Source organism: Cervus elaphus, chromosome 3, assembly GCF_910594005.1.
Source record: "Cervus elaphus chromosome 3, mCerEla1.1, whole genome shotgun sequence".
In the NCBI taxonomy this organism is placed as follows: domain Eukaryota; kingdom Metazoa; phylum Chordata; class Mammalia; order Artiodactyla; family Cervidae; genus Cervus; species Cervus elaphus.
In genome coordinates, this window is record NC_057817.1 from 53646886 (window position 1) to 53672778 (window position 25893).

At 49.4% G+C, this 25893-nt stretch overlaps 1 protein-coding gene across 4 annotated transcripts in view; it reads right to left on the reverse strand.

The window, feature by feature from the left end:
• Positions 1 to 1279: 1279 nt before the first annotated feature.
• The window catches only part of KIF5A (kinesin family member 5A), a 28233-nt gene continuing 3619 nt past the window's right edge, over positions 1280 to 25893 (reverse strand). Inside the window, exons 2-30 of one of the 4 annotated variants that reach the window (XM_043888973.1) lie at positions 18897 to 18984; positions 18727 to 18800; positions 18234 to 18338; positions 17932 to 17980; positions 17436 to 17491; positions 17121 to 17208; positions 16707 to 16831; positions 16138 to 16242; positions 15525 to 15673; positions 15272 to 15420; positions 14822 to 14997; positions 13757 to 13825; positions 13183 to 13389; positions 12733 to 12879; positions 11944 to 12132; positions 11463 to 11580; positions 11024 to 11088; positions 10806 to 10915; positions 10343 to 10444; positions 9769 to 9829; positions 9430 to 9501; positions 9165 to 9269; positions 8607 to 8627; positions 6324 to 6540; positions 5974 to 6127; positions 5579 to 5661; positions 5150 to 5177; positions 4582 to 4696; positions 1280 to 3546 (exon numbers count right to left, since the gene is read on the reverse strand). In XM_043888973.1, coding sequence (XP_043744908.1) covers positions 4618 to 4696; positions 5150 to 5177; positions 5579 to 5661; positions 5974 to 6127; positions 6324 to 6540; positions 8607 to 8627; positions 9165 to 9269; positions 9430 to 9501; positions 9769 to 9829; positions 10343 to 10444; positions 10806 to 10915; positions 11024 to 11088; positions 11463 to 11580; positions 11944 to 12132; positions 12733 to 12879; positions 13183 to 13389; positions 13757 to 13825; positions 14822 to 14997; positions 15272 to 15420; positions 15525 to 15673; positions 16138 to 16242; positions 16707 to 16831; positions 17121 to 17208; positions 17436 to 17491; positions 17932 to 17980; positions 18234 to 18338; positions 18727 to 18800; positions 18897 to 18984 — 2991 coding nt within the window. In that variant the 3' untranslated portion in view covers positions 1280 to 3546; positions 4582 to 4617. Of the gene's footprint in view, positions 3547 to 4581; positions 4697 to 5149; positions 5178 to 5578; positions 5662 to 5973; positions 6128 to 6323; positions 6541 to 8606; positions 8628 to 9164; positions 9270 to 9429; positions 9502 to 9768; positions 9830 to 10342; positions 10445 to 10805; positions 11089 to 11462; positions 11581 to 11943; positions 12133 to 12732; positions 12880 to 13182; positions 13390 to 13756; positions 13826 to 14821; positions 14998 to 15271; positions 15421 to 15524; positions 15674 to 16137; positions 16243 to 16706; positions 16832 to 17120; positions 17209 to 17435; positions 17492 to 17931; positions 17981 to 18233; positions 18339 to 18726; positions 18801 to 18896; positions 18985 to 25893 lie in introns of all 4 variants that reach the window. The other 3 variants (XM_043888957.1, XM_043888979.1, XM_043888965.1) reach the window with 3 other exon arrangements.

A 25893-nucleotide genomic window follows, 5' to 3' on the forward strand; every position in this document is an offset into this window, starting at 1 on the left:
ATATGCAGGACAGAAAAAGAGACACAGATGTATAGAACAGACTTTTAGATTCTGTGGGAGAAGGCGAGGGTGGGATGTTCTGAGAGAACAGCATTGAAACAAGTATACTATCAAGGGTGAAACAGATCGCCAGCCCAGGTTGGATGCACGAGACCAGTGCTCAGGGCTGGTGCACTGGGACGACCCAGAGGGATGGGGTGGGGAGAGAGGCGGGAGGGGGATGGGGAATACATGTAAATCCATGGCTGATTCATGTCAATGTATGGCAAAAACCACTACAATATTGTAAAGTAATTAGCCTCCAACTAATAAAAATAATTGGGAAAAAGCAAACAAACAAACAGAAGCTAACAAAGAAGATGCAAACTGCCCAAGACTGCATCGCTTTTAGTTTCTCTATCAAGTCTATGTTACGTACCTCAAGAAAGAAAATCTAGAAGGGCCTTGATTTAGTCCAGCGAAGGGAGATTTATCACTTGTCAGAAAGTAGAAACAAAAGGGATCTGTGTAGATAGAAGTGTGTAGGGGTGTGTGTTGGGGGGTGGCGAATGAAGAATTTCACACTCCATCACCTTAATTTACTTAACGCTTTAAAACAGACAAAGTTATTGCCTAAGAGAGGCGAGTAAGAAGGGATTTAGGAAGGGAGAGTTTAGACCAGTTGCTCTGGGAAGCGGGAGAGAAAACAGCAGAGATACACAGAAGGAATGTTAAGCCAGCACCAAGGCCGGTTAGCTCTGTGGCTCTCTACTTTTCACTGCCCCGGTGTTCTAGTTGTGGGGTTTTCTCTGTTCATCGCAGAGGCTTTTAAGTGAGAGCAGAGACCACAGGAGGGCTGTGCCCTGGAGTGGGGGGTCAGAAGGGGGACTGTGGTGAAAAATCCTGGGCCCAGAGAATTGAGCTCTTGGCAAGGGAGGGATGGAACTGATGCTGGGGCTGACGGTGGTCTGTGGGAGAACAAGGAAGAAAACAGGATCACATTATTGTTAAGAATTACAGACAACCTGGATAGGTGTCCACCAACATTGAATGGTTGAATAAATTATAGGGTAAGTTTGTGGAAAAAATACATGTATATTTTTTAGTGAGGGAAGTATGTATATTGACATGGAAAGATCTCTAGGATATATTGTCAAGTGGGGGCGGAGGGGAAACCTGCATGTAACTCTGTGGAAAAACACCTGGAAGACTGTCATAATGTCCCACACTGTCATAATGCCATCACCTGCAGGGAAGGGAGGGAGACTGGGGAGGCATAAAGATTCACAACACCGGAGAGTCATCACTGAATTTATTTTATTTTAAAGATATCTATGTACATCAAGTAAATACACACGGGGGTTGGTGCGGTTTGGTTTGTCGTCCACGCTGGCATGCAACATGTTGGCAGAAGTGAGTGAGCAGGCCAGGTGCCCCAAGTGGAGACCCTGGCTCTCTGAAAGGAAGGGGGCGAGGGGGCGAGGGGAGGGGCGGAGGAGGACGGCCGAGTGAAGCTTCTGGGGAAGGCTTTGTGTGTCCCTTATGTACGTAAGTGAATTCTATTTCCCTTACATCTTGCTCAAGAGAAGGCTGCTCCGTCTGTCACCTCTCTCCTCATCTGCCCGACACAGAATCATTTGGTGGCAAGAGCGCGTAAAACCCACTGGAGCCTCGGGGGCCCTGCGGGCCGACATGCGCACAAGTCTCCAGGTACACAGCAATCTTCCTTCCTCTTCGCCGGGGTCTGGAGACGGCGTGGCTCGCTGACCCCACTCTTTCCCTCTTTGCTTGGGGCAGGGGAGCCAGATTACATCCCTTTCCTCTGAGCAGTGGTTTTCAAACTACTCTACAGGAACCCTCGGGGTCTCTTAGGACCGTTCAAGGGCTCCTCAACTAATGAGCCATTTTCCATCAAACAGTAGAAATGCACAATGCCCAGCTCTGCGTCACTTCTAGTTACTCTTTATATCAGGGCTCCATTATGAGATTGGTTCTGAAAACCATTTGAGCGTCACCGCCTTGGCTTTACTCCATGCCCCTCTGGTATATGTTTCTCCCTGCATTTCTCTTTAGTTGCTGAAAGGCCCAACAGGCGAAGGGAGAAGGGACTTCTTCCCTTGACGGAGTCATGGGCCACGACAGCCTGTGTTTACCAGCTGGCACTCACCCTGAACTTTCTTTCCTGGTTAAGAAACTAGGTGATGGGTGGTCTGCTACCCTGTTCTTCCATCCCAGATAAGACAGGCTATCTGGACTCTTTCTTGATTTGGACTGGCTTGTGACCTCCACTCTGCACCCCTGCAGTTACCTGGAAAGCCCCCTTAGCACCATGTGGTAGGAAAGGATATGAAAACAAAACCATAGTCCTGTCAATTACATGGGAGCAGGGCCCCCCCCCCCATATCCGGGGTCCAGCCCTTGGGCTCCTCCACCTCCGGAAAAGTTGCCCTGCCCCTTTCTTTAAAGTGCACTTAATGCCTGATAAGGACATTATAGAAGGAATTCTTTGAAAAAAAAATGTTTAATGTATATCATCAGGGAAAAGTCAGGCTCCAGTCTGAAAGGAAGGCATTTCGAGATAGCTATTTTGCCAGTGAACTGGAAGCCCCCACACCAAAGGTGGAGACATGGAAGAACATGCAGCCCAATATGGGACAGAGAAAGGAATCCAGCTCATCACTGTGGCAAACAACACTTAGTAATTTTCCAGCCTGTTTACCCCCCCAAAGCCAAAGAAGCAATCCTACTGCTTCTGCTTGGCTAGAACTATCCCTGTGGTCAGGTGAGCAACCATTTGATAGGCTGTTGGGAAGAGGTTGGCCTCCTTAACTTTGCAAAATCATTTTAAGCAGCTTTGGCTTCTAGTCAGGAGCTCTGGGATAGAGAATGTCAATAGGAGTTTCAGGGAGAAAGGGAAGTGGTCCCTTGAGCAGTCCATGTTCTTGGTTTTCTAGGAGGAATAGGAAGGAGGCAAAAGGCAGACTTCAAGGGGCAGAGGTGCACACCCAGAACCCCTCGGTTCAGGGGAGGGGTGTCTGAAGAAAACTCTCTGTATAGTTCAAGCAGTCCTTCCATGTTATCCTCCTCTGTGCTAAACGTGGAAGAGGAGGGAAGAAGAGGCTATTTCTGTATCTTGTGATGCTAAGACATTCTTCTGCTTAAGGCTTCGTGTGCATGCGTGTGCGCGTGTGTGTGTTTGTGAAGGATCACAGCCCTCTAGCGCCCATTTTCCTTTTTTTAATCATCTCCATGACTAACACCACTCAGTGTGAGAGACGCATATATGAGAGAGAGAAGAAACACTGACCCTCCTCCCTATGGCCCCAAACGAGGAGGGCATCCTATGCTTAGAAATTGCTAAATACATCATTAGATACTAGAGAGTAAGACAGAGAGGAGAGAGAGAGAGACATAGCAGCTTTTGATATATAGATACAAAGATAGAGAGGAAGAGAAGACATCAAACATAGTACAGTCGAACAACAGGGGTTGCTGGGGAGGGAGTGAGTATCAGAGACCACAGGTTTGCAGCATGCTGAGAGAAGAGGCCTCAGTCCCTCTTAGAAACTGGGGAAGAAAGAGAAAGAAAGTGTGAGGAACCACTTTGCAGCCTGGCTCCTGAACAGGAACCGGGTGGCATCGAGGCCAGCTTGGGTTTACAAGCTGTTCGTTTGACACCAGCGACCAGATGCCACCCTCCCAAGCCCCTGCTCCTCCACCCCCAGGCCTTCCCTCACTCTTCCTCCCCCATTCCTACCGCTTGCTTCTCATGCCTTTCTGCCTGTGTGTGTGGGCCTGGCCTGTTATTCTGGAAAACCCCTGGAAAGGGCTCAGCTTGGATGCCGCCCAGTAGGAGGCCATGATCTCGTGTTTCTTATTCTCCAAGGATCCAAGGTGGACAATAAGACAGGGTCCCCGTGCTCGGTTCTGAGCCCGAAGGCAGCCCTGGTGCGGCAGGAGAACCAGGAAGGGGCATGCGCTGCCAGCAGGGCGCAGGGGACAGAGGTGAGGAAGGCCCGAAGGTCAGCGTGTACAGTTTCCCACTCCACTGGCAAGACGGGAGGAGACTGCTGACGCAGCAGCTAGAGGAATAGAAGGTAGGCTTCCTGGTGCATTTCCTAAAGCCTGATGGTGATACATACAGATAGGAAGAGCGTGGGACGCGGAGCTCTTCTAATCACTGCTGTTGTTCAGGCGCCCAGTCGTGTCTGACTCTCTGTGACCCCAGGGACTGCAGCCCGCCAGGCCTCCCTGTCCCTAAGGTCTCCTAGTATCTACCATGAATAGATTCTGTGACCCTTGCTGGTGCTGCAGACGGACATGGCCCTTGCCCACTTCTTCTGACATGTTGCAGTGACCCCTAGTGGCAGAAAGGCAGTACTGTGGCTACCGCTATCACCAGGCCCAAGGCAGGAGGGAGGGGCCCGTGTGCAGGGGACGCCGGGCAGTTCTGCTGGAGCCCCTAGGAGGGGGATAGCAGGAGTGGAGGGACAACGATTTAGTAAAAGTTCTGAGATGATTAAAAAAGCGGGAGAAACAAAGAAGCCGAGGGCTAGGAAAGAAGCAACCCGAGGCTGCTCAGAGGAAGCGGCCTGAAGCTACCTGAAAGTGCAGGTCCACGGCAGCCCCCGTGGGAGATTAGCTGGCCGCCGTCTCTTGGTGGAGAGGGAACAGCTTGGCCTGGTCCTCAGCCTCGTAGCCGCAAGGCAGGTCACTCCTGGAAGAAGAGACCCAGCACAATCACAGGGTTGTCAGCTCCCATATAAATGACAGCATTCCTGTCACTTGGCTCTCCCAGCCAGCCTGTGAGATAACCAAGGACAGCAACACCAGGCAAATCAAGGCCAGAGAGATGGAGCTGATCTGCCCAAGGTCACAAAGTTCCCCAACACAGGAGAGAAATCCAGGTCATCAGACGTCCAGGGCAGTTCCCCCTCCCTGACCCTCACAGCTGCAATGGCGAGGAGCCATCGGGCGGACTGGAGGAGGGGACAGTGTTCTACACAGAGGCAGGGGCAGGACTGGACCTCCCGAACAACACGGTGATGGTGAGAATGGCTCTCATTTCCTCCTCCTCTCCCCAAAGGCTCTGGGGAGCCCCTAAACTGGGCACAAGGGAAATTTCTCCTGTTCTCACCCAGAGAGCCCAAGAGCTTGGGGACTGGCGTACCTATTGTCATTGATATCTGTGGCATTTCCTGCAGAGATCACCGTGGAGAACACAGGATTGGAAGAAGGGAAAAAAGAGATGTGTTACAAACCATCTGCTCAAACCCTCTCTCATCCTAACTCCTTGAAGAGAAAGGTAAGAGTCTTGGGAACATAGTTGCCATCTTGGTCTGTGGCACTCTGTCTTCACCCACTCTGAGCTGCATCATTATTTTGTTTGACAAAAAGTCACCCTGAGCCCTCACACAGGAGAGGAGAAGGGGAGGGAAGGGAATGGTGGGGACAGGCATGAGACCCCACTTCTAAGAGTCCGAGACCCTGAAGGGATGCGGAGTGTTTGAGCTGCGGGCACAGGGTCACTTATTCTTCTGATACTTTCCAGTGTGCCCCGGGGCTCCCAAAGGCTGGGTTTCCCATCTTGTCCACTCACCATTGTCCATGTTGGCCTTCTGGTAGGAAGTCAAGGGGCCGCCAGAAGATGTGGCCCCACTGCTGGTACAGGAGTTTGCGAAGCTGGATGGAGAAGAGGAAAGAGATGCAACATCTAATACCCACCTTCCACTATTCCAAGGACCACAGATCCACACTCACCCTCAGGGATGGAGCCGTCCACCCTGCCCCCAAGACCAGAAGACAACAAACATCGCCGAAGATTAGGAGGGCAGATGCCCACCTTCTAATCAAAGGTCTGAAGTTGAGCAAGGGTTAGAAATGAAGCTACTGAGGAAAAGAATTGCATCTCACCCAATAATTAACCCAGCCTTATGTCTTGTGAGGTGCAGAGAGCCTCGGGTTGGGGCCCCGCCTGCGCCCACAGTCACTCACTACATGTCTGAGGTGGAGCTAGGCGCGGCCTGCAGGTACAAGTTCTGGTAGTTCTGGAAGAGGCTGTTGGTGTAACTGATGCACTCGGGGCTCCGGGTGCCATAGGGGTTGGTGGGTGAAGATGCCGGGTAGTGGCCAGGCCGGACGGGTTTGGCTGCGGCAAAGAAAGGCAAACGACCGTGAAGAGACTGCCTGTGACTCTGCGGTCACCCTGGGCCCGAGCTCCAGTTGAACTGAGTTGCTTATAAGGTAACAATCCACCGCCTACTTTTTGGGGCGGGAGTGGCGGGGCTGCTTCACGTGGAGGAACGTGCCAGGACCCCCGGGGTGTGACCCCACGGCCCGCTCACCAATCTGGGCGGAGTGGCCCCGCTTGCCGGAGCTCTTGTACCGCACGGCCTCCTTGATGCGGTCCACCTCCTGCTGGTACCGGCGCTTGTCCTTCATGGCGCCCTCCTTGGCCTCCTTCAGTGCACCCTCCAGGGCCTTAACTCTCTCAGCCGTAGCCCTAAGTCGTTTTTCCAGTTTAGGAAGCTCACAACGCAGGTCTGCATTGTCACGTACCAGCTGTGGGTGGGCCCGGGTCAGCGGCGCCGGAGACGGAGGTGCGGGCAGGGGAGAGGACACAGAAGAGTCCCGTCAGGGAGGGTGCGCGCCATGTTTCCTCCAAGGGCCTCATCCCCTTTACCTAGCTGCTGCTCTGGAAGGTTCTTTCCTTCCTCCTTCAGCAAACAGGGGTCAGGCATTAAAAAGTTACATCGTTTTCTGAGCAGCACAACCTGTCAACTCCTCTGTAGCCCAGAACTCTTTTTTTTTTTTTAAGTCACTTAAAAAAAAAAATTTGAACCAAGGAATGATGCATGCTACAGATTAATCTTCAATTTTTTGCCTAGAACTCGTGTGACATGCCCTGTTCTTGTCTCTTCCTGGCCTGACCACCACCAAACCCCCAGGATCTCACAGCTGGTGCCAGACCAACAGCCCCAGGGCAACCATGGGGACAAGGCACCCCCTTCCCCAGAGATGGCTATGTGGGCATGCACAGGGCAAGTCAGCGAGAGCACGGTAGCAGTCTGGAGGGGGGATGTGGGGCTGAGCACAGGTTCAGTGCAGTGCAGAGCAGGAGCAGAAGCTGGAATACAGGCGCACCCCCCCACACACACACACATCCACACGGCTGCCCCACAGGAAGGAAAGAAAATGTTTGAGGTCTCACAAACATTTGTGCTCATTACCTTCACATTCGAGGATTTCCTGGGCTGGCCCTCTCCCCATTACAATTAAGCTAAAGCAATGGTAGCAACCAGTTTGCAGCCAGAAGAGACTGCCTGACCTTTTTACAAGGTCTCACACGATGACTGGGGGCCTACAGATTGCAGAAGGAGCCGGCCTTGGGAGATATCAGGTACATCGATGCAGCAGGGGACACTGGGAGAATTGTCCCTTTCATTTTGGACAACTTCCAGATCATAAACAATGTTTTTGCTGTGACAGTAACTCAGTTCAATTTGTCACGGGCTGCAGCCCTGGCTATTTAAGGTCCTATTTAACTGAGAGGTTTCTACATCTCTGGTGTTTTCCTTTCTAGTCTTGTGTCCCCTGAAGGATGAAATTAGGAGGAGTCCTAGCCTATAGGTGAGTAGTTTCTGGTCTTTGAGACTTAGAACAGAGGCATGGGGGTGGGGGGTGGAGAGGGAGGGAGAAAACGGCCTGTGATGTCCTGAAGTGTGCCACAGTGCAGATGAACTTGGAGGACATTATGCTAAGTCCAGTGAACCAGGTGCAGAAGGACAAATTCCAGGTTACTGCACTTAGATGCTACTGAGACTCTTAGTCAAAGTTAAAGAGGCAGAAAGTAGAATGGGGGTTGGCAGGGGTTGGGGAGAGTGAGGAATGAGGTTATTACTTAATAGGGGTGGAGTTTCAGTTCTACAAGATGAAAAGATTTATGGAGCGGGATGGTAGGGATGGTTGCACAACATTAGGAATGGATTTAATACTGCGAATGGTACACTGCGAATGATTAAAGGTGGCAAATTTTATGTTATGTGTATTTTACCACAATAAAAAGTTGCTGGGGGGCAGGGAGGCAGGCAATGTAACATGTACTTGGAGAGAGAAAGAAATGAACACAGAAATTAAAAAGAATGGCAAAACTGATAACAAATGTTTGTCTGTCCTTTAACTTTTCTGTAACATTGTCACACTGTTGGATAGTAAGCACAGGGGAAAAGATGGTAGGAAGGCGTTCTGCAGGTCCAAATAAAATAAACCCTGTGAAGCATCATTGGGCCACAGCGCTAGGATTTTTTTTTTTTTCTCATTAAAAAAATAAGAAGGTGTCCTGGGTATTGGCTGTATATGCTGGGTATGGCACTGGGAAGAAGAAAAGCTGAAGCCCCAGTTTAATGAGAATATGAGCGTAAAAGGCATTTTAAGGTGGATTTGAAAGGACAGGAATGAAGAATAGGTCAGGGTTTATTTTCAGAATTGTTTGAAGAGCCAGCTGACAGTGTGTTGCACGGTCTTCAAGGCTCAGCTGGCCGGCTCTAGGGAGGGCCACCTGCTGTGTGCACCAAACATTTCCTGTCCTGACTCCTTTGGACTGCCCCTGCCACCTCCCCAGCCCATACCTTTGAAACCCAGGCTTCCACCTAAGGAACCGCAGCAAGGAGGGGGACAGAGAGGCACCGACTTAATACACAGCAGCTTTCACTGGCCCGACCAGGGGCTGCCGGGGCCTCGGGGACAACATCGCACCATTTCTCTGCGTGCCTGCCCCAGGCCGAGGCAGATGGGCGTCCTCGCCGCGAGAGAAAGCCCCGCTCCCCTGGCTGCCTCTAGCTCAGTGCTCTCCACTCCGGCTAAGGTCTGCCCAGCGCCCCTCACGCAGTCCCAGGCCCACGCCTCTGAAACTTCTATTGGTTTCCACCTCACCCTCCAACAACACAGGCCTGGGAATTCCACTTGAGCAGAGGCAGGCTGGGAGCTTTGGGAAAGGGAAAACAGGCATAGAACCAAGAACAGGGTAAACGTGGAACCAAATACAGCATAGAGAAGGGGTCAGTAGGAAAGGGAAGGGGGAAAGGGAAGGAAAACATGCAATAAGAGTTTTCTAAATCCAAGGGCCTCTGAGGATTTAGGGATCCCAGGCCTCAAGAGTTCTCTTCACCCCTTGCCCTCACCCTCACCTGTTTGTGAACCTTTGTAAGCTGTTCCAAGTTGTTCTCAAGAAAGGAAATCTTCTGCTTTTGGGAGTGAATCCCCCCACTGTCCTCGGGCTCCATTTCTGCACTCTGAGAAGAGACAGGGCCGGGGAAAGATACGGCCATCCTGAGGCCACGCAGGACCCACTCAGGCCGGGCCCAGAAGCCCCAGGGAAGGCCACAGGGGCTGGAGAAACCTGAGGACAGGAGGGGGACACGGGGGCCGGGAAGACCCCGAGGCAGCACTCACTTTCTTGACTCGAGTCGTGACGTCTTGAACGAACAGTTTGCGAAGGTTGTGGAGGGTCTGGAGTTCCCGGGCCTGCAAAGAATAATGAAAAATCTGGGGCCACCAAATAAGGGGTCACCACCGTTCCCCCTCCAAAACTACTGGATCCTTCAGTCTCTCCAGACAAGTGAGTCACTCATCTTTTTACAAAAAGGTGTGTCCTGATCATACCACAGACTTACTTCACAGAAAGCCAGGAGAAATAGGGTGCAGAAGAAATCAGGGGGCGGGTTGGACTCTAAAGCTACCCCTCCCCACCCCCCACCGCCGATGACTTGGCGCAGAAGGGAAGTCACTCACAACTGTCTCCTCCAGACCCTTGAGGTCCTGCTTGGACTGCTCATGTCGCTCGTACAGAAATCTGGAGGAAGACAGAGACAGGAAAACCACTCAGGGCCACCCTGCCACCCTGCCCCTCCGTCCTTTCTCCTCCATTCCTTGATCTATTTTATTATCACTTACTATACTAGTTACCCATGTTCACAGTGCATAAATTAGACAAGTAAGATGAGTTCCATAAGAAGCCCATGATTCTACCACTTACAGATCAAACCACGGTGAGCATTCTGGTATCCATCTTTCCAGACTCTTCCATGCATGTGGATCTCACATAAATGTTACGAGATTACACCATTCCTACTGGTGATAACCTGCTTTTTACACTTCACGGAACACCACCCACATCTTTGCACGTCGGCTAATACCGAACAGAAGTCTCCTTTGTTTTCCGCTTCTCCGTCAAGTTGTCCTTTTGAGGACCTTGCTTCCTGTGGTCACCACACCCCCATCTAGACTGTGTCCTGCCCCTGCGGTACGTGGAAGCCGCCGTCTGAGCCCCTGTGGCCTCAGGCCTGCAGGTGGGCCCTTCACTCACGTCAGCTCCTGGAGTCTGGTGCTTTTCTCTTGCTCTTCGTTCTTCAGCTTCTCGTAGTCAGCCTGGAGCTTCTCCAGCTCTAACTGGAGCTTCTGATTCAGGCTGCGGAGGGCGAGGGGGCATTGGGGAGAACAGGAGACGTCAGCGAGGGACAGGGGGAAGACTGACTCCTTCAACACTTTCCTTCCCGTACACACGCGTCCTCCTGGGGTGGACGCATCTACCTTGGGGTATCAGAGGCGGACTCAGGCTACCGAGTCCATGGCAGAATAAGGGGCCCTGAGCTATCAATTCAGAGAAGCCCGGCGCATAGGGACTAGTCCTCACTCCTTGCACCTCCTGGAGCTGGGCTGCAAAGTCGTGTCTTTGCTGGGGCATGACCCGTGCAAGTTAAAGAACTGGATCCGGGTGCAAGAGGGGGTGTGTGAGTGGGCGCGGCGAGGCGAGGGGACCAGGGGCTCACTCTTTGAGCTCGTCGACGGTCTTCTGCTTCTCGTTGATCTCGTCCCGGAGCCGGGCCAGCTGCCGGTGATGGGCCTCCCGGTGGCTCTCCATCTGCAGCTCCAGGGCCTTCTGCAACACAGCCCCACCCACGTTCGGCGCCAGGCTCCCAGACCCCGGCTCGGTGAGGGCCAGCTCGGCCGGCCAGGCCCCGGTCTCCCCAGCGCTCTCCCCACTCGCCTTCACGTCTTCCGTGTCCTGCGTGTCTGGTTCCTTGTCCTTCAGGGCCACCTCGTGCACGGTTTCTGAGGGGGACGGAGGAAGCGGTTTACATCCCACCCACCACCTCCAGACAGAGCTTCACACCGTGACCAGACAGCCAGGCGCCCAGGGCACGTTTACCCTTAGAACGGGCCCACAGGGATGGTCTTCTGGGTGAGGACGGCCGACCTTCATAGAGCAGGGATAGAGGGTGATGGAGGGTTTACGGTTCATGTAAGATGAGCTACATGCCAAAGCAGGCTAGGCAGCATGTGAGCGGGACTCCAGGATTTCAGTCTAACGCTTCGGTGAGTGTGCCGACAGGCAGTCTCCTGGGATGATTGTCGCTTCGCCGCCCAACACCCTCTCTGATCTCAGATCCCAGGATGGGTGGGTTGGAAGTTTCAGCAGGCCTCACCTTGGGCCTGGAGCTTGGCCAGCTCATCACTCAGGGAGTCATAGGACTCTTCCAGGTGCCGTTTCTTGAGTTCCACGCTCTGCATGTATTCTGTCAGGGAGCGGATCTTGGCCTCATGCTGGTGGGGTGGGCGTTGGTGAGAAGAAGAATATGGATAGAGTCAAGGACCCAACTCCAGGCAGCACAGACCTCCACCAGCTCCAGCTCTCCCCACTTCCTGCTACACCTGCCACCAGACGCAGGGTCGAGGGCCACTCCTCTGGAGACGCTTGCTTTAGACTCTCTTGGCTCAGAGGGCAGCATCCCCTGTGCCTTCAGTTCTCTGGCCTGGACCCTCTCCTGCTTCCCCTAGCTCTCTGTCCTTGACTTCAGTTGGCCCTAGGCCCTTGGCAGAAACACGGGTGCTAGCAGTCATCCCACAACCACAGAGCTGCCCGCGCTCTCCCGCGGCACCCAGAGGCTCTCGACCCCGGGCACTCACCTGGGAGATGAGCAGTTGGCAGGACGAGAGCTCCCGCCCGGTCACCTCCATCTTGCGGTGACACTCGACCTGGAGGCTCTCCAGCTGCCGGCACCGCTTGACCACAGACTTGACTTCAGATTTGATCTTGCTGATGTAGAGCCGGGCCACTGTGAACTCCTCCTCAATGGCCCCGCTGACCTCCACTGGCTGTGGGGTGAACACGGGAGCGGGGAGGTGCCGCTTTGCTCCTGGGACGCCCCTTATCCACTTCCTTCCACTCGCCCCAGCCCCCACACGCCCCCAGGCACAGGGACTCCAGCGGGACAGGTATGTTCCAAACAACTTTTAGCAGCTCTGTGCCACCTGGCTTTTCATACTGAATCCCCCTGTCTGCATTCAACGGTCTGTTCTGACAGTCACCCTCTTCCCTTCTGTAGAGAAGCAGGATATTCTGTAGTCAGACTGATCCACTTGATCACCCAGATGGGGCATCGTCACTGGCACAGATCTGTCTGTATCCTTCCTAACTTTGTGCCCCCATCTCCAAATCCTGCTGAAAGCACATCTCCACCGCTTCCTTATCCAGCAGTGTGAATCCCACCGGGTATGCAGATCTGAAATGTGTGTTTCAGCTGAGTCTATGCAAACCTCTGCGTGTTTTCCTGTGTCTAGTTTGGAGGTGTGCTTCCTGGATCTTTGTCCCCCTCCCTCAGTATCTCTGAGGACATGACTATCTCACCTGCACCTCCCACCGGTGCCCAGAACAAGAAAGCTCTGAACAAGGCCGCCACGTCCTTCTCCACTCACCAGCTTAATCTCCCCGTTGCCGACGATGACACTGAACTCACTCAGGTCCTTCATCAGCCCGTTCAGCACCTCAGCAATCCGTTTCCGCTGGTGTCCACTGACCTCCTGCAGCCGCTGCAACTCGGACTCCAGGGACAGCATGGTGGCCTGGGGACAGTCCCGCAGGTCATGCCAGCACCATCTTCCTGCTTCCCTCCCCCACCTAGGCAGAGGCCTCTCCCTTCATGCATGACCCTGACGGTTGCTACCAAGAGAACACAAGCCCTGCAGGAGGGTCTGGAAGAGAGAGTGGTCAGGAGGGCAAAGTGCAGTGATGGAGTGGGAGAGGGGCCCACCACCAAGTGAAGGACAGCACAGAGGTGCCAACACGGTACCACCCTCGTAGGAAGCAGGGTTCCCTCGGACGCAGAGGGTGCTCTGAGGTCAGGGTGCTCCTGGCTGGCCACTCACCACCTTCTGAGACAGCTCATCCACCAGCAGCTGGTTCTGCTGGCTCTTCTCCTCCACCTCCTGGGACTTCTGGTCGTAGTTCATGGCCAGCTCCTCCAGAGCCTGCAGCACCTCCTTCACCTCATCCTTCGCGGCGTCATTCTCTGACTGCAGGTGGCTCAGCTCCCGCTGGACCTTCTCATTGTCTCCTCGAGTGGACACCAGCAGCTGCAAGGGAGGGGCGGGTCATGGGCAGGAGCCCTCTGCCAGTGACCAGCTCGCCGGCTCCTTGGCCTGGGGAAGCTGAGCCCCCCTCAACCCAGGTATAGCTCTAGGAGAGAGGCAAGGGTCAAAGCCAGCGTCAAGAGGAATGGGGCTTTCAGAAATAGGGAACCATAATGAAGGAGCACCCAGACTCCAGCTTCTGTGCTTTAAGCAAAACCGTAATTAAGCCCCCAGATTTCTATTGTCTCTTGGGGTGACTAACTGCTAAGCAGAATGCCCCTTCTTCCATCTTTCCAGAAAAGGTCTTTTGCATGCCTCTCAGGAATGGACAGAGCCCTCTCCTCTCACGTCTTGCCCTCCTTCCCATTACCTCTTCCTGGTCCAGCATCTGCTGCTTGAGCTTCTCTATGAGTTGGCTCTGCTGGTTGATCTCATCATCCTGTCGGAGGCAAGGGGATAAGATGGAATGAAGGGAAGCTGCTCGTTCCAGTTTAGACTTGGGAGTTTGGGGCAGATATGGATCTTGATAAAAACACAGCTAGTTTAGGCTTTGAGTTCAAAGCATCCTAGGCCTTCCCTGGTAATCCAGTGGCTACGTCTCTGTGTTCCCAATGCAGGGGGCCTGGGTTCGATCCCTGGTCAGGGAACTAGATCCCACAGGCCACAACTAAGAGTTCCCATGCTGCAACTCAAGACCCCTCACACCACAATGAAGATCAGAGAGCCTGAGTGCTGTGACTAGGAGCCAGCGCAGCCAAATAAACAAGTAAATATCTGAAAAGGAAAGAAAGGAACTCTATATCCTAAAAAGAAAGCAGTCTTTTCCTCAGCTTCTCTCCTTGACTCCTGCCCTCACTTTTTAATTCCTTTCTTTCTGGAAGTTAGTATAACCTTGACAGGACACAGCGAAAGCCTTCAGACGTTCACATCCTTTAACTGAGAAATCCTACCCCAGCACGCCATGCTAACCAAATCATTCCAAAGCAGTGTCTTATGCACAAGAGACAAAGACAGTCACTTCAAAGTTATTTATAACAGCAAAAATAACCCACTAACAAAATACAAAACCGTAGAAGGCCTGTAAATAAATAAATGGTTAAACGCATTCTGATAAATGGACTGTAAGGCAGCCATTTAAAAATAATTCAGTGAAGAACTGTTGACAAAGTAGGAAGCTGCTCATTATATAATGCGGAAGGAAAAAAATCAGATGTGAAGTTAGACAGTATAATCTCAGTTGTGTGGCTTTATTTCTGAATAGTGGGAGGAGGAATGATGGAAACTTTCTTCAATGTGTTTTTATTTACCTTCCACATTTCAATAACAAATATTCATCTCTTTTAAAAGCAGAAGACAAGTCAGGATAAGCTCCGTTTCTGATCCCTCACTCACCACCGCACCAGGCTCGCCCCCGGGCCCCGCCCGGCATCCTCACCTTGTCATCAAGCTGCTTGTAGAGGCGGCGGATCTCCTCCTCGTACTTCTGCCGCTCCTCGGGGGCGATGCGCACCACGATGGAGGAGTTGTCGTTGACAGGTGTCTCCTCGCAGAGCTCGGTGCCCAGGGTAGCATCCTCCCCGGCCAGGCGCTCGGTCTCGGGCACGTTCTCTCCTGGCGAAGCGGCAGAACAAGGTGAAGGACGGGGGCAGAAGCAGCAGCTGCGCCCGCGGGCCCTTCCTCCCGCCCTGCCCACCGCAGAGCCCTCCCGGCTTCCATGTCTCTTGCCAAGTGGACCGTCCACCTCTCTGGGGGTGGGGAATAAAGGCACTCAGCCCCCTCTCGCTTTCCCTCGTGACGGCTCTGCCGCGTCCCCCCAGAAGCACAGACCTCCCTGGAGGGCGGAGGAGCCCCCTCTGCCCCTGCACCCGCAGGACCCCTCGCTAACCGCTGCGCCACCGGCTCAGCTCTGCCTCCAGCTTCGCAATCGTCTCCTTCTGCGCCTTTGTCTTCTCCTTCTCCTTCTCATATTTCTTTTTCCACTGCTCAGCAGTCAACTCCAGATTCACGGAGGCAGTGTTCTTAATGGTCTTTGCCCTGGAAAGGGGAATGAAGAGATGAGACCTCCATTAAGGCTCATGAGGCCCTGAGCGGAGAGCACAGCAGGGGCTGGGGCCGGGAGCAGGGGACCCGCCACTGACCGCTGCCCGAACATCAGCGTCGACTTGGTCTCCGCGTCGTTGTAGCTGGACGGCGAGCAGCAGATGAACATCGTTGTCCGGCAGTTTCCTCCCAGGGAGTCCTGGAGAATCCGTGTCATTTTACTGTCACGATACGGGACGTAGGTTTTCTGGAGGAAAAAGGAGGCCTCGAATCAGAAAAACTCAGCAGGGGAATCAGAAAAGATGGTAAGGGAGTTTCCTGGCACCTAGTGGTTAGGATTCCAGGCTTTCACTGCCATGGCCCAGGTTCAGTCTCTGGTTGGGGAACTGAGATCCTACAAGCTGCATGGCATGGCCAAAAAAAAAAAGAAAGAAAGGATGGGACTTCCCTAGTGGTCATCCAGTGGTAAAGATTCTGTGCTCCCAATGTAGGGGACATGGGTTCAATCCCTGGTTGGGGAACTAGATCCCACATGCCACCATTAAGACCCGGCGCAGCCAAATAAATGAAATAATTTTTTTTAATATTTTAAAAAAGAAAGAAAGGATGGTAGTGCTTACTAGGGGTGGAGCAACCCATGAATTGGGCATGATGAGGTGAGGGCATTAGGAGAAGGCAGAAGATGGGGTGAGGACCCCAACGAGCACTCACCGTGCCCTCAGCCAGCGCCGAGATCACGTTCCCCAGGGCCGACAGGGACTTGTTGATATTCTTGGCCTCATCCAGCACGGCTCCCTCAGCTCCAGTCTTGCTGACCTACCAGGGCACAAAGGGTGTGTCATGAGTGGGTGCAGAGCAAGTGGGCTCCCCCCTCCTCCTCTCCACATAAGTTGGCTTAGTCCAAAGAGAGGGGGATAGGAAAAGAAGATGGTCCCCCAAATGTTCTTGTTACAGACTGTCTCCCCTACACACACAATATTATACAACATTCCATTTATGTGAAATGTCCAGAAAGTCAAATCCAGAGTCAGAAAGTAGATAAGTGGTTACCAGAGGGTGGGGGATGGGGGACTAGGGCCTGACTGTTAACGGGTGATGAAAAGGTTCTAGAATCAGTGGTGATGACGCATAACCTCACAAACACGTTGAATTGTATACTTTAAAACGGTGAACTTCACGGTATGTGAATTCTAGCTCAATGAGAGTTATTTTGAGTTCTAAAAAGGCCACCCCCCCAAGGCTTCCTTCCCTGCCCCCTTCACCCGGGCAGGATCCCTCACCTTCTCGCTTCCTGCCAGGTCCACTAGATACAGCTTCCCACTCAGCTTCTGCTCAGTCTCCATGTTCTCCTGCTTGATGTTGATGAGGAAGATGCTATGGCTTCGAGAGCTGTGTTCATTCATGTCTGTAAGAGGCAGGACGAGACAGTCCTTATACCAAACTCTGTGGAACGAAGCCCTCAGTCCCCAGCTTCCACGGACCACCGCCCCCACCCGCTGAGAGAGGGGTGTCCGCCGGGACTAGCCCAGCCCCTACGTATCCCTGGCAGCAGGGGCGTAGGGTCTCACAGACAAGCATCTCTCCTCCGGAGGAGGACACAGCCTTCCCCTGCTCCCTGTCAAGTCCCTCAGCCCCCATGGGCACAGAGGGGAGGCAGACGCCAGACTCAGGAGCCCCTGATGTCCCCCACTCACTGGTGACGGCCACGTGACGATTTGACTTCCCTTCATCGATCACATCTAAAATCTCCTCCGGGCTGGACACAAAGCGCTCAGTACAACCCTGCAGGCGGCAAACGGACAGTGACCCCGTACACTTTGGTCTACAGATTAAATTGCCTGCACGGTGACCAAATGACCCTTCAGGACAGTGCCTCTGCCCAGGCCCCAGACTCTTCCCCAGCCCAGGCTGTCTGCCGCCGGCTTCTGGGCCGCGACCTCCCCTCCTCCTGCGCCCGCCTGCACTCACCGTACCCCGGCCCTGCCTGCTTGCCCCGGCCCCGCACTCACCTTGACAAACGGCACCCGGTTCTTATCCTCGTGTACCGACAGGTTTGTCTTGCTCACTGAATCGAGACAACTCAGGGTGAGCAAGGCCAGCACTTCCACCCCCCCACCTACCCAACCCCGTGACCCTGGAGTCTGCGCCGATGGATGACTCTTGTGTGTTCAAAAGGGAAGAGGACTCCCCTGTGAAGCCTAAATTCCCGGCTCACTCTGAAGGCTGTTCGTCCTCCTGCAGGATTCCAGCCCCAGCTAGGGGCTGAGGTGGTTTGTATGTGGGCCTGGGCATCTAAGCTCATCTTCTGACCCTTTCGGTTTTTGGAGATTCTTGGTGAGTGAAGGCAAGGGCCACGAGTACAAGTGTGTGTGTCCTCGTATGCTTGCTGCCTCTCTCACCGAACAGCACCTAAGCCCCAGAGGCCACGAACGCTGTGATCATTCTCTTCCTTGCCCTCCTCACCCCTCCCCCCCGACCCACCCACTGGGATCACACACCACTCACCATCCAGAAGGTCACGGATTTTGTCCAGGTAAATCTCAAAGTAAGAAACCTGGGTTAAGAAGAAAGGAGAAGTGTAAAGTGATGGGGGCCTATCTTAAATCTGATTCAGGTATCAGAGGCTAATGTGACCCACTCAAACAGTGGTGGTGGGAGGGAAAGGGCAGAAGAGACTATTTTGGCAGAGAAGAACTTAGGTAACCACGGGGGAGAATAAGTTGGGGCGCCCAGGACCTCGGTGGGTTCATGCTAGATCCTCCCCTCCCAGCCCCATAAGAGGATGCCCAGCGGTCATGCCCTGACACCTTGATGTGGAACTCAAGATTCTCGTCCATGGAGTAGATGTGGTTGAAGATGTCTCGGGCGATTCGAGGAATGATTCCCATCAGCTGGGGGTCATGCAGCTTTCCCTGGGGAGGAAGGGTATTCCGAATGAGGCTGGGGCTCAAGAGGAGTCACACAGTTCAGAGGGAGGCAGAACACAGAGGTAATAGCTGCTAAGAAGACCACCCTGACTTAGGGGATGGTCACTACCTTTACTGGAAGGAAGAGGGAACTGAGCAGCCCGTTGAACGGTCATTGCTGCTGCTTTTCCAGGTAAAAGAAGAAAACTGGCGTAGTGGAAAGGGAGTGAAGTGCAGCAGGCTGAAGGGAGTCCACTAAACTTCCACAGTAACACTGCCCTCCGCCCACCCTCTGTACCAGGGAGCCCTCATTCCTAGATCTCCCCCACGAGACTCCTTGGCCTCCCATTAACACTCCCAACTCCTCTCTCCCATAAAAAGTCAGAACCCTGACCTCCATGGTATGTGTCTTCCCTGAGGATGTCTGTCCATAAGCAAAAATGGTGCCGTTGTAGCCAGCTAGGACATCTGGAAGAGATGGCAGAGAAAAAGACCACTGGTAGAGGGGAGTAGGGTAGGGAATGGGGAGCTTGAAAAAGTACACTCTCAAAATACACGCATTACCTTTGACAATCTGCATGGCACACGCATGATAAACTTGCTCCTGAGTCGTGTTTGGGGGAAACACACGGTCAAAGACATACGGCTTGCCCTGGAGTGGAAATAAAGGATGCGGACATCAGTAGGGAGGTGTGGGGAAGAAGCAGCTGAAAAGGCACCTGCCCCTCAGCCTTCTGTATTCATGGACAGTCATGGGGACGAGGGGAACCAGCGAGAGGCAGAGCTTAGTGCTGACACCAGGAGCTGTGCCCGCGGGCTAGAAGGCCAGTGAGGAGTGTCACATGGCAATACTGTGAGAGGACCCCAGCCTTGGTGTGACCCCAGCTCACCATCCCAGACCCCCGGCCGGGGAAGTCAAATGAGAAAAGACAACAGGACTACAGGCTGCAGAGAGCGAAGAACAATATACCGACATTAAAAATCTACCACTAAGTTAAAAAGCATCTTCCTCAATAGATCCATATGTTCTGATATGAAAAGATATTAAAGATGTATTATAAGCGGAAGATGCAAAGTTAGGGACAGATGTATAGTGTGTTGCCTGCTGTGTAAATGAAATATACAAATGGAAATATTAACACAAGTTCTCTCTTTGTGAAAAAATATACGAAATCAGAGAAACAGTTCTCCCTTTAGGGAAACAGCTTTAAGTAAAAAGAAACGTGAAGCAAATCACTCAGACCTACAAGTATCTTGTTCAATTCAGGTAATGTTATATATCATGTGTGCTGATAAGAATGCTAAAGATGCAAAATATTTACAACCCAGGGACCCAAAGAGAATAGATTTGCTATCTGATCATATTAAAGGGAAGATCTCTGGTACAATTCAGTGAGACTCTGCTTGCTTTCCATCATAAGTGACAACTTTTCAGTCATATTTTCCCATTATTTGATATAAAGAAACTATGACATAGTTGTCAAATTATTTTGCTACAAAATCCATCTTTATCCAACTGACAGGTTAACCTCCAAGTCTCTAGACACCAGAGTTTGGGAGACATATTTTAACTAATTAAGACAAATCATAAGCATTGGAGAAGGCTGGAGATGTGGGTCTGGGCATATCTACAATATTGCATTGACATAGGTAAACTTTTTTTCCAAAAGGAATTGTACAAAAAATATTAACAATGATTACTTTAGGGACAGAAACTGGAAGGGAGAGGTGGCTTTCATTTTTCATTTTGTATCCTGGAAAGTTTACATTTTTAAACCAGATACAAGTATTCTATTTTTTATTTTTTAATGCCAAAGAGAGTGAGAAAATAGTGTATTTTTTTTCTTTTTAATTCTTTGCAAAAAGGATATTTATACTAATATTGTCTTTAATATTTAAAAGATTTTCAAAATCTGATTTATGATCAAAGTCAACCAGGATTATTTATCTGGTCTCTCTGTGGTGAGGGATTCTGAAGTCCCAAAAACAGAATCCATAAAGAGAAAAAAGCTGTGAAAGTGCTCTCTGCAACGAAGGGAGCACTGTAAACTGATAGGGCCTCTCTAGAGGGCAATTCTATTAAATATTTAAATGTCCATACTGGTCGTACTCTGTCCCACAGATTTCAATGCTAGGAATTCATATTGCAACTTGTTTTAAGCACTTAATGAGGTGTATAGATGGATGTTCACTGTAGCCATTTGTATTAAGGAAAAAGAAGAAACAATTCAAACACCCATCAAGAAGATACTGGTTATGATACCTCCATAATCTACTCCTATTACAATGAGCAAGTTTGGTTTACATGTCCAAGATCAAATACATGAAAAAATAAAAACAATTAGTATAACATGATTATATATTTTAAAAAAGCATAGGGACAGAATAGTCTTAGAAAAAAAAGATATGAAGACTGTATATAGATCTGTTAATGGTGACTATCACTGGAAAGCAGAATGATAGGAACTTATGCTTATGACATTTTTTCTGTGACATGTAAATATTTTACAATGACATAGTGCTTTGAAATTAAAGAAAGAAAATAGTACAGGTGAGTTACAAAAAAATGTATAATAACATGATAAGGTACACACAAAACAATTTTAAGGAAAAGGTGGTTTTTAAAATAGTGTGCAGTGTAAAACAAACACACAAAAGAGTATATGAAGGATTATTCCACTTCAGTAAACATGCATTGTATTATATATGTATACAAGGCATGTATATATGTATACCTTGCATAGAGAAACATGTTAACAGTGGTTATCCTTGGACAGTGGGACTTTAGGAGTTTTTTGTTGTTGCTGTTCTTTTTGCTTTAGATTTAAAAGTATTCTAAAATGAAAATATATAATTTTTAAAAAGGAAAATTTTTAATTTTAAAAACTAAGAGATTAATACTCGTACTATATAAAGGACTCTCATAAACTAGTAACAACAACAAAAAATTAACAGAAAAAACTAACAAAGAAAACTAACCAGAAAAATATGGACAAGAGTTAGGTACTAACAACAGAAGAAACACAAATGTTCAATAAACATAAAGATGTTTAACATTTTTGAAGAAAAAACAGTAACATCATTTTCCACCTATCAAACTGGAAAACAAAAACTTAATTGTAATACCCAGCGTGGAGGGGGGATCAGGAAGGTATAATTTCTGTGGAAGAAGTACCTTCATTCTTTTCTGGTAGGACAGTATATCCACACTTTTAAGGAGCAATTCAGAAATGTATAATCGAAAGCCTCGAGTTGTACATAGCCATAGACCCAGATATCCTACTCCCAAGAATTTGTACTATGGAACTAGCTGTAGCAAATATTTGGCTACAAGAATGTTTATTATCAACACTGCTTATGGTAATGAGTATCTGAAACAACAGAAAGAAGTTACATTTAGGGGACTGGTTAATACAAGGAATTGATTATACTATGGCATGTACATACGTTTTATTCTTTGCTACTATTTAAAAGGATGACATAATAGAACACCAATAAATCTCAAAAATGAGTTGAAAGAACTCAAAACTCAAAGAGCACAAACTCTATTATTCCCTTTACATAAAGTTCAAGAGTAAACAACACTTATCTGTAGTGATGGAACTCAAAGTAGCAGTTGCCTTGGAGTGATAACTCACAGGAAGGGGGCAAAACGGAGCTTTCAAGGGGCAATCAAAATGCTCTAGATCTCAACCTGGGTAGTGGTCACATAGGTGTCCAAATACATTATAAAATTCATACGGCTGTTTGCATAAGATTTGTGCATTCACTGTAGTAAATTATACCTAAGTGCTATCATAAAATATAACATCACAAGATGATGTGATAATGGCCCTTAAAATATGAATTATGCACAAACTCATTGTTAATAAGAAAAAATGAATATTAGACTGTATTAGCATTTTAATCTATCAAAGTGGCCAAAATAAAACAGTTTGATGATGGGACTTAACTGCTAGGCCAGTCAATTAAGATGCCTTCTCTAGGGGAATTCCCTGGTGGTCCAAAGGTTAGGACTCAACGCCTCTACTGCAAGGGGAATGGGCTCAATCCCAGGTAAGGGAACTAAGATCCCACATGACGCAGTGGCCTGGCCAAAAATAGTCTGATGATGCTCTGCACTGGCTGGGCCCTTAAATATATGAGTACATACGGTCATTCAATTGCTTGTAATAGCAAACGACTAGAACAAACCAAAATATCCATATCTGTCAACAGAGACCTGGCTAATTAAATTAGGGCATATCTCTACAACAAATCATACAGTAGTTAAAAAGAATGAGATGGATACTTATGTGCGATATAGAAGGATCTCCAAGACTCCTCGTTAAGTAAAAATAAAAAAGCAAAAAGGTACGGAACAGTCTGTATAGTGTGCTACCATTTGTGTAAAAACAAGTACATGCATGTATTAAATACATATGCATCTGCTTGTAAATGCATGGTATTCTTTTAGAAGAATCTATAAAAAACTGGCTATAAGGCTGCCTTCTGAAAGGGGAACTGGGTGGCTAGGAAAGAGGAGTAGGAAGGAGACTTAATTTTCACTGTGTCTTTTTTATATCATTTGAATTTTGTTACATGTGCATGCAAGACATTCAAAAATTAAATTTTTTTAAATAAATAAAATTATGTAAAATATTAAATGCTGGTGAAATAGTCATGGTATTTTGTTGGTGAAAAATAGGTTATAAAACAATGTAGAGTTTATGATACACTTTTACTAAAATCATTATATGTATATATGTAGGAAAAAAACTACTGGAAACAAATACATCAAATTGTTAACACTATTTTGCGGGGGGCAGATTTTCAGTGAGTTTTAATCTCTTCTTGGTGCTTTTCTTTGTTTTCAACCTTGTCAGCAACCCTGGGTTGGGAAGATCCCTGGAGAAGGGATACGCTACCCTCTCCAGTATTCCTGGGCTTCCCCGGTGGCTCAGTTGGTAAAGAACCCAGTGTGGGAGGCCTGGGTTCAATCCCTGGGTTGGGACAATCTCCTGAAGGAGGGCATGGTAACCCACCCCAGTATTCTTGCCTGGAGAATCCCCATGGACAGAGGAGCCTGGCAGGCTACAGTCCACGGGGTCGCAGAGTCAGACATGACTGAGCGAATAAGGACAGCGCAGTGCTGTGACCAGATTATGTTTACTACTATTAAAGAAAAATCTACCTTGATTCTTTTTTTAAGGTTGACTGAGTTTATGAATTATTCATAGGACTTTTGTAAATTTTTCACCATTTTTAAACCATTTTTATCTATACAGTTCATCATTACACTTTATTACAAAGAATAAAATTCTTATTACATAGAATAAAATCATACAGTGTTTCAATAAATAGATTTAAAGTGGCCTTAATGCTTTTCCTTCCCAGTGGTAATATATTTTTTAAAATTTTGTTTTGTTTTATTCTTTAACTGAACCTTGATTCCTGAATTGTAATCTAACTCAGTATTTCTCCCATCCAGCCACCAAGAAACAGAAACAAACAAAACATGTCCATCTCAGCCACTGACTTTCACCTCTTCTCCATCAGTGATGTCTATCCGCGCTTACTGAAGCCAGGCATGCAGCCAAAGGGGATTAAATATAACTCCCAAGCCAACCCCACCCTTCCCTTCTTCCCTTCTGGGAACCTGGGGATTGATGCTCTAACACTCCCAGTTATAGGATTCCAGGGGCTTCCCTGGTGGCTCAGATGGTAAAGAATCTGCCCACAATGCAGGAGACCTGGGTTCAATCCCTGGGTTGGGAAGATCCCCTGAAGAAGGTAAATGGCTACCCACTCCAGTATTCTTGCCTGGAGAACTCCATGGACAGATGAGCCTGGTGGTCTACATTCCATGGGATCACAGAGTCAGACACGACTAAGCGACTAACACTTTCTCTACAGGATTCCAGAGGGTGCTGTGGGCGCTTTAAAAAGGGAGGGCGCTCTCCAAGTGCTGAAGGCAATTTCTGCCCAGGAACTCATTTTCCTGAGCCTAGGCAGAGAGAGATCAGAGAGAGAGGACGCGTGGCATTCTTGGAACCACGAGGATAAAAAATATCCAAGAGCTAAAAGTGGATGCACTTAGTAATCTCATGAGCAGAGAAAGCCATGTTTACAATTCTGGGGTTTCTGGGAAGGCCTGCTACCATCTTCCTACGCTTGGTTGGGTCCTAAAGTTTCAAACCTAGTTCATTTCTTTTTCCTAAGATTTTTATATCTGTTAAAGTATGAACATCCTTTAACTTTCTATTTATTACAGGATGAATTTGTTCTGTCAGATCTTTTTAAAAGAATAACTAGACCAGTAGTTTTCCACATTTTTTTGCCTCTAGACTACTCACTTGGGAAACGTCACCATTATTTACCTCTCTCATGACACATAATTATTCTGAGTCAGACTGTAGTATGTTGTGGAGGATTTCTTATCAGAATCTGGGGAAGTGTATGCACAGTTAGCAAAAGCCATTTCCGACGCCCCCTCCCAGGACTTTGGCCAGGCCACTCCACAGCCTGGACTACCACGTAAACCAAGAGCTTCCTGAAGACAGAGGTTCCCCTCTCAACCCCCAACATCAAGCACAGTCCCTGGCCCACCGGAGGCTCTTCATTAATGTATCTGTTGAAGAAACACAGATAATGATGGAAGAAGAGAGCAAGAATGTCCTAGGGACCTGAATCTCTGGATGAAACAACCTGTAAGAGGGGAAATGTTAACCACTTCCCAGTTGTGTCAAAGGCGAGCTGGTGGGGAGACAGCCCATCTAAAATAAAAATAACATCTAACTCTGATTGGGAGTTTATGATGTGCCTGTCACTATGCTAAACAGTTTATATACATTATCTCACTTAATGCTCACAGCAATCCTAGGAGGTAGGTACTATAATTATTATTATATTTCATAGATGTGAAAACTGAGGTTCAGAGAGGTAGGTTTCAAAGGTAGGTAGAAGAAGGTTTCAAACCCAAGCAATCTGATTCCAGACCCACACTGTCAAAGTGATCCCAGAACCGACGTGCCAACACTGCGTCAGAGCTTTATCACGGCTTCCCTTCCCCTCCTCCCTCCATGTGGGCGTTCCTCCAAATACTTCTGGGCAGAACTAAAGCCCTTCATCACCCTCTTTTTGCAACCTCAACCCCTTTCTCAGAAGAAGGCAGTTCTCCCATCCATCCTCTCCAAGGAGGTACTAATCCATGACTTCGATTAGTCAGGGACTAGAAGACTCGTAAGTTAGAAACACTCAGGGAGACCTTCCACCTTTGAGGAATGCCTCTGAGATCCACAATGTAAACCGCCCCTCCAGAGGGCTTCTCTTCAGAGTCCCACAGCCCAGGACTCCGTGTTCTCCTCTGACCCGCTCCAAGCGTCCCTGTCGCCTGTCCAACTGTGTCTCCCAGCACTTTCTGGTGTTTTCCACCAAGGGTGCTAATGCAAGGGCCTAAGATCAGGGGTCCACAGTTACCCAACCTTCTCAGCCTTCACTAAAGCGCTTGGCAGAGACTGAGCTTGAGAGCACCAGGAAGGATTTCCATAGTGACACTCCTGGGGATTGTTGCCATGGCAAC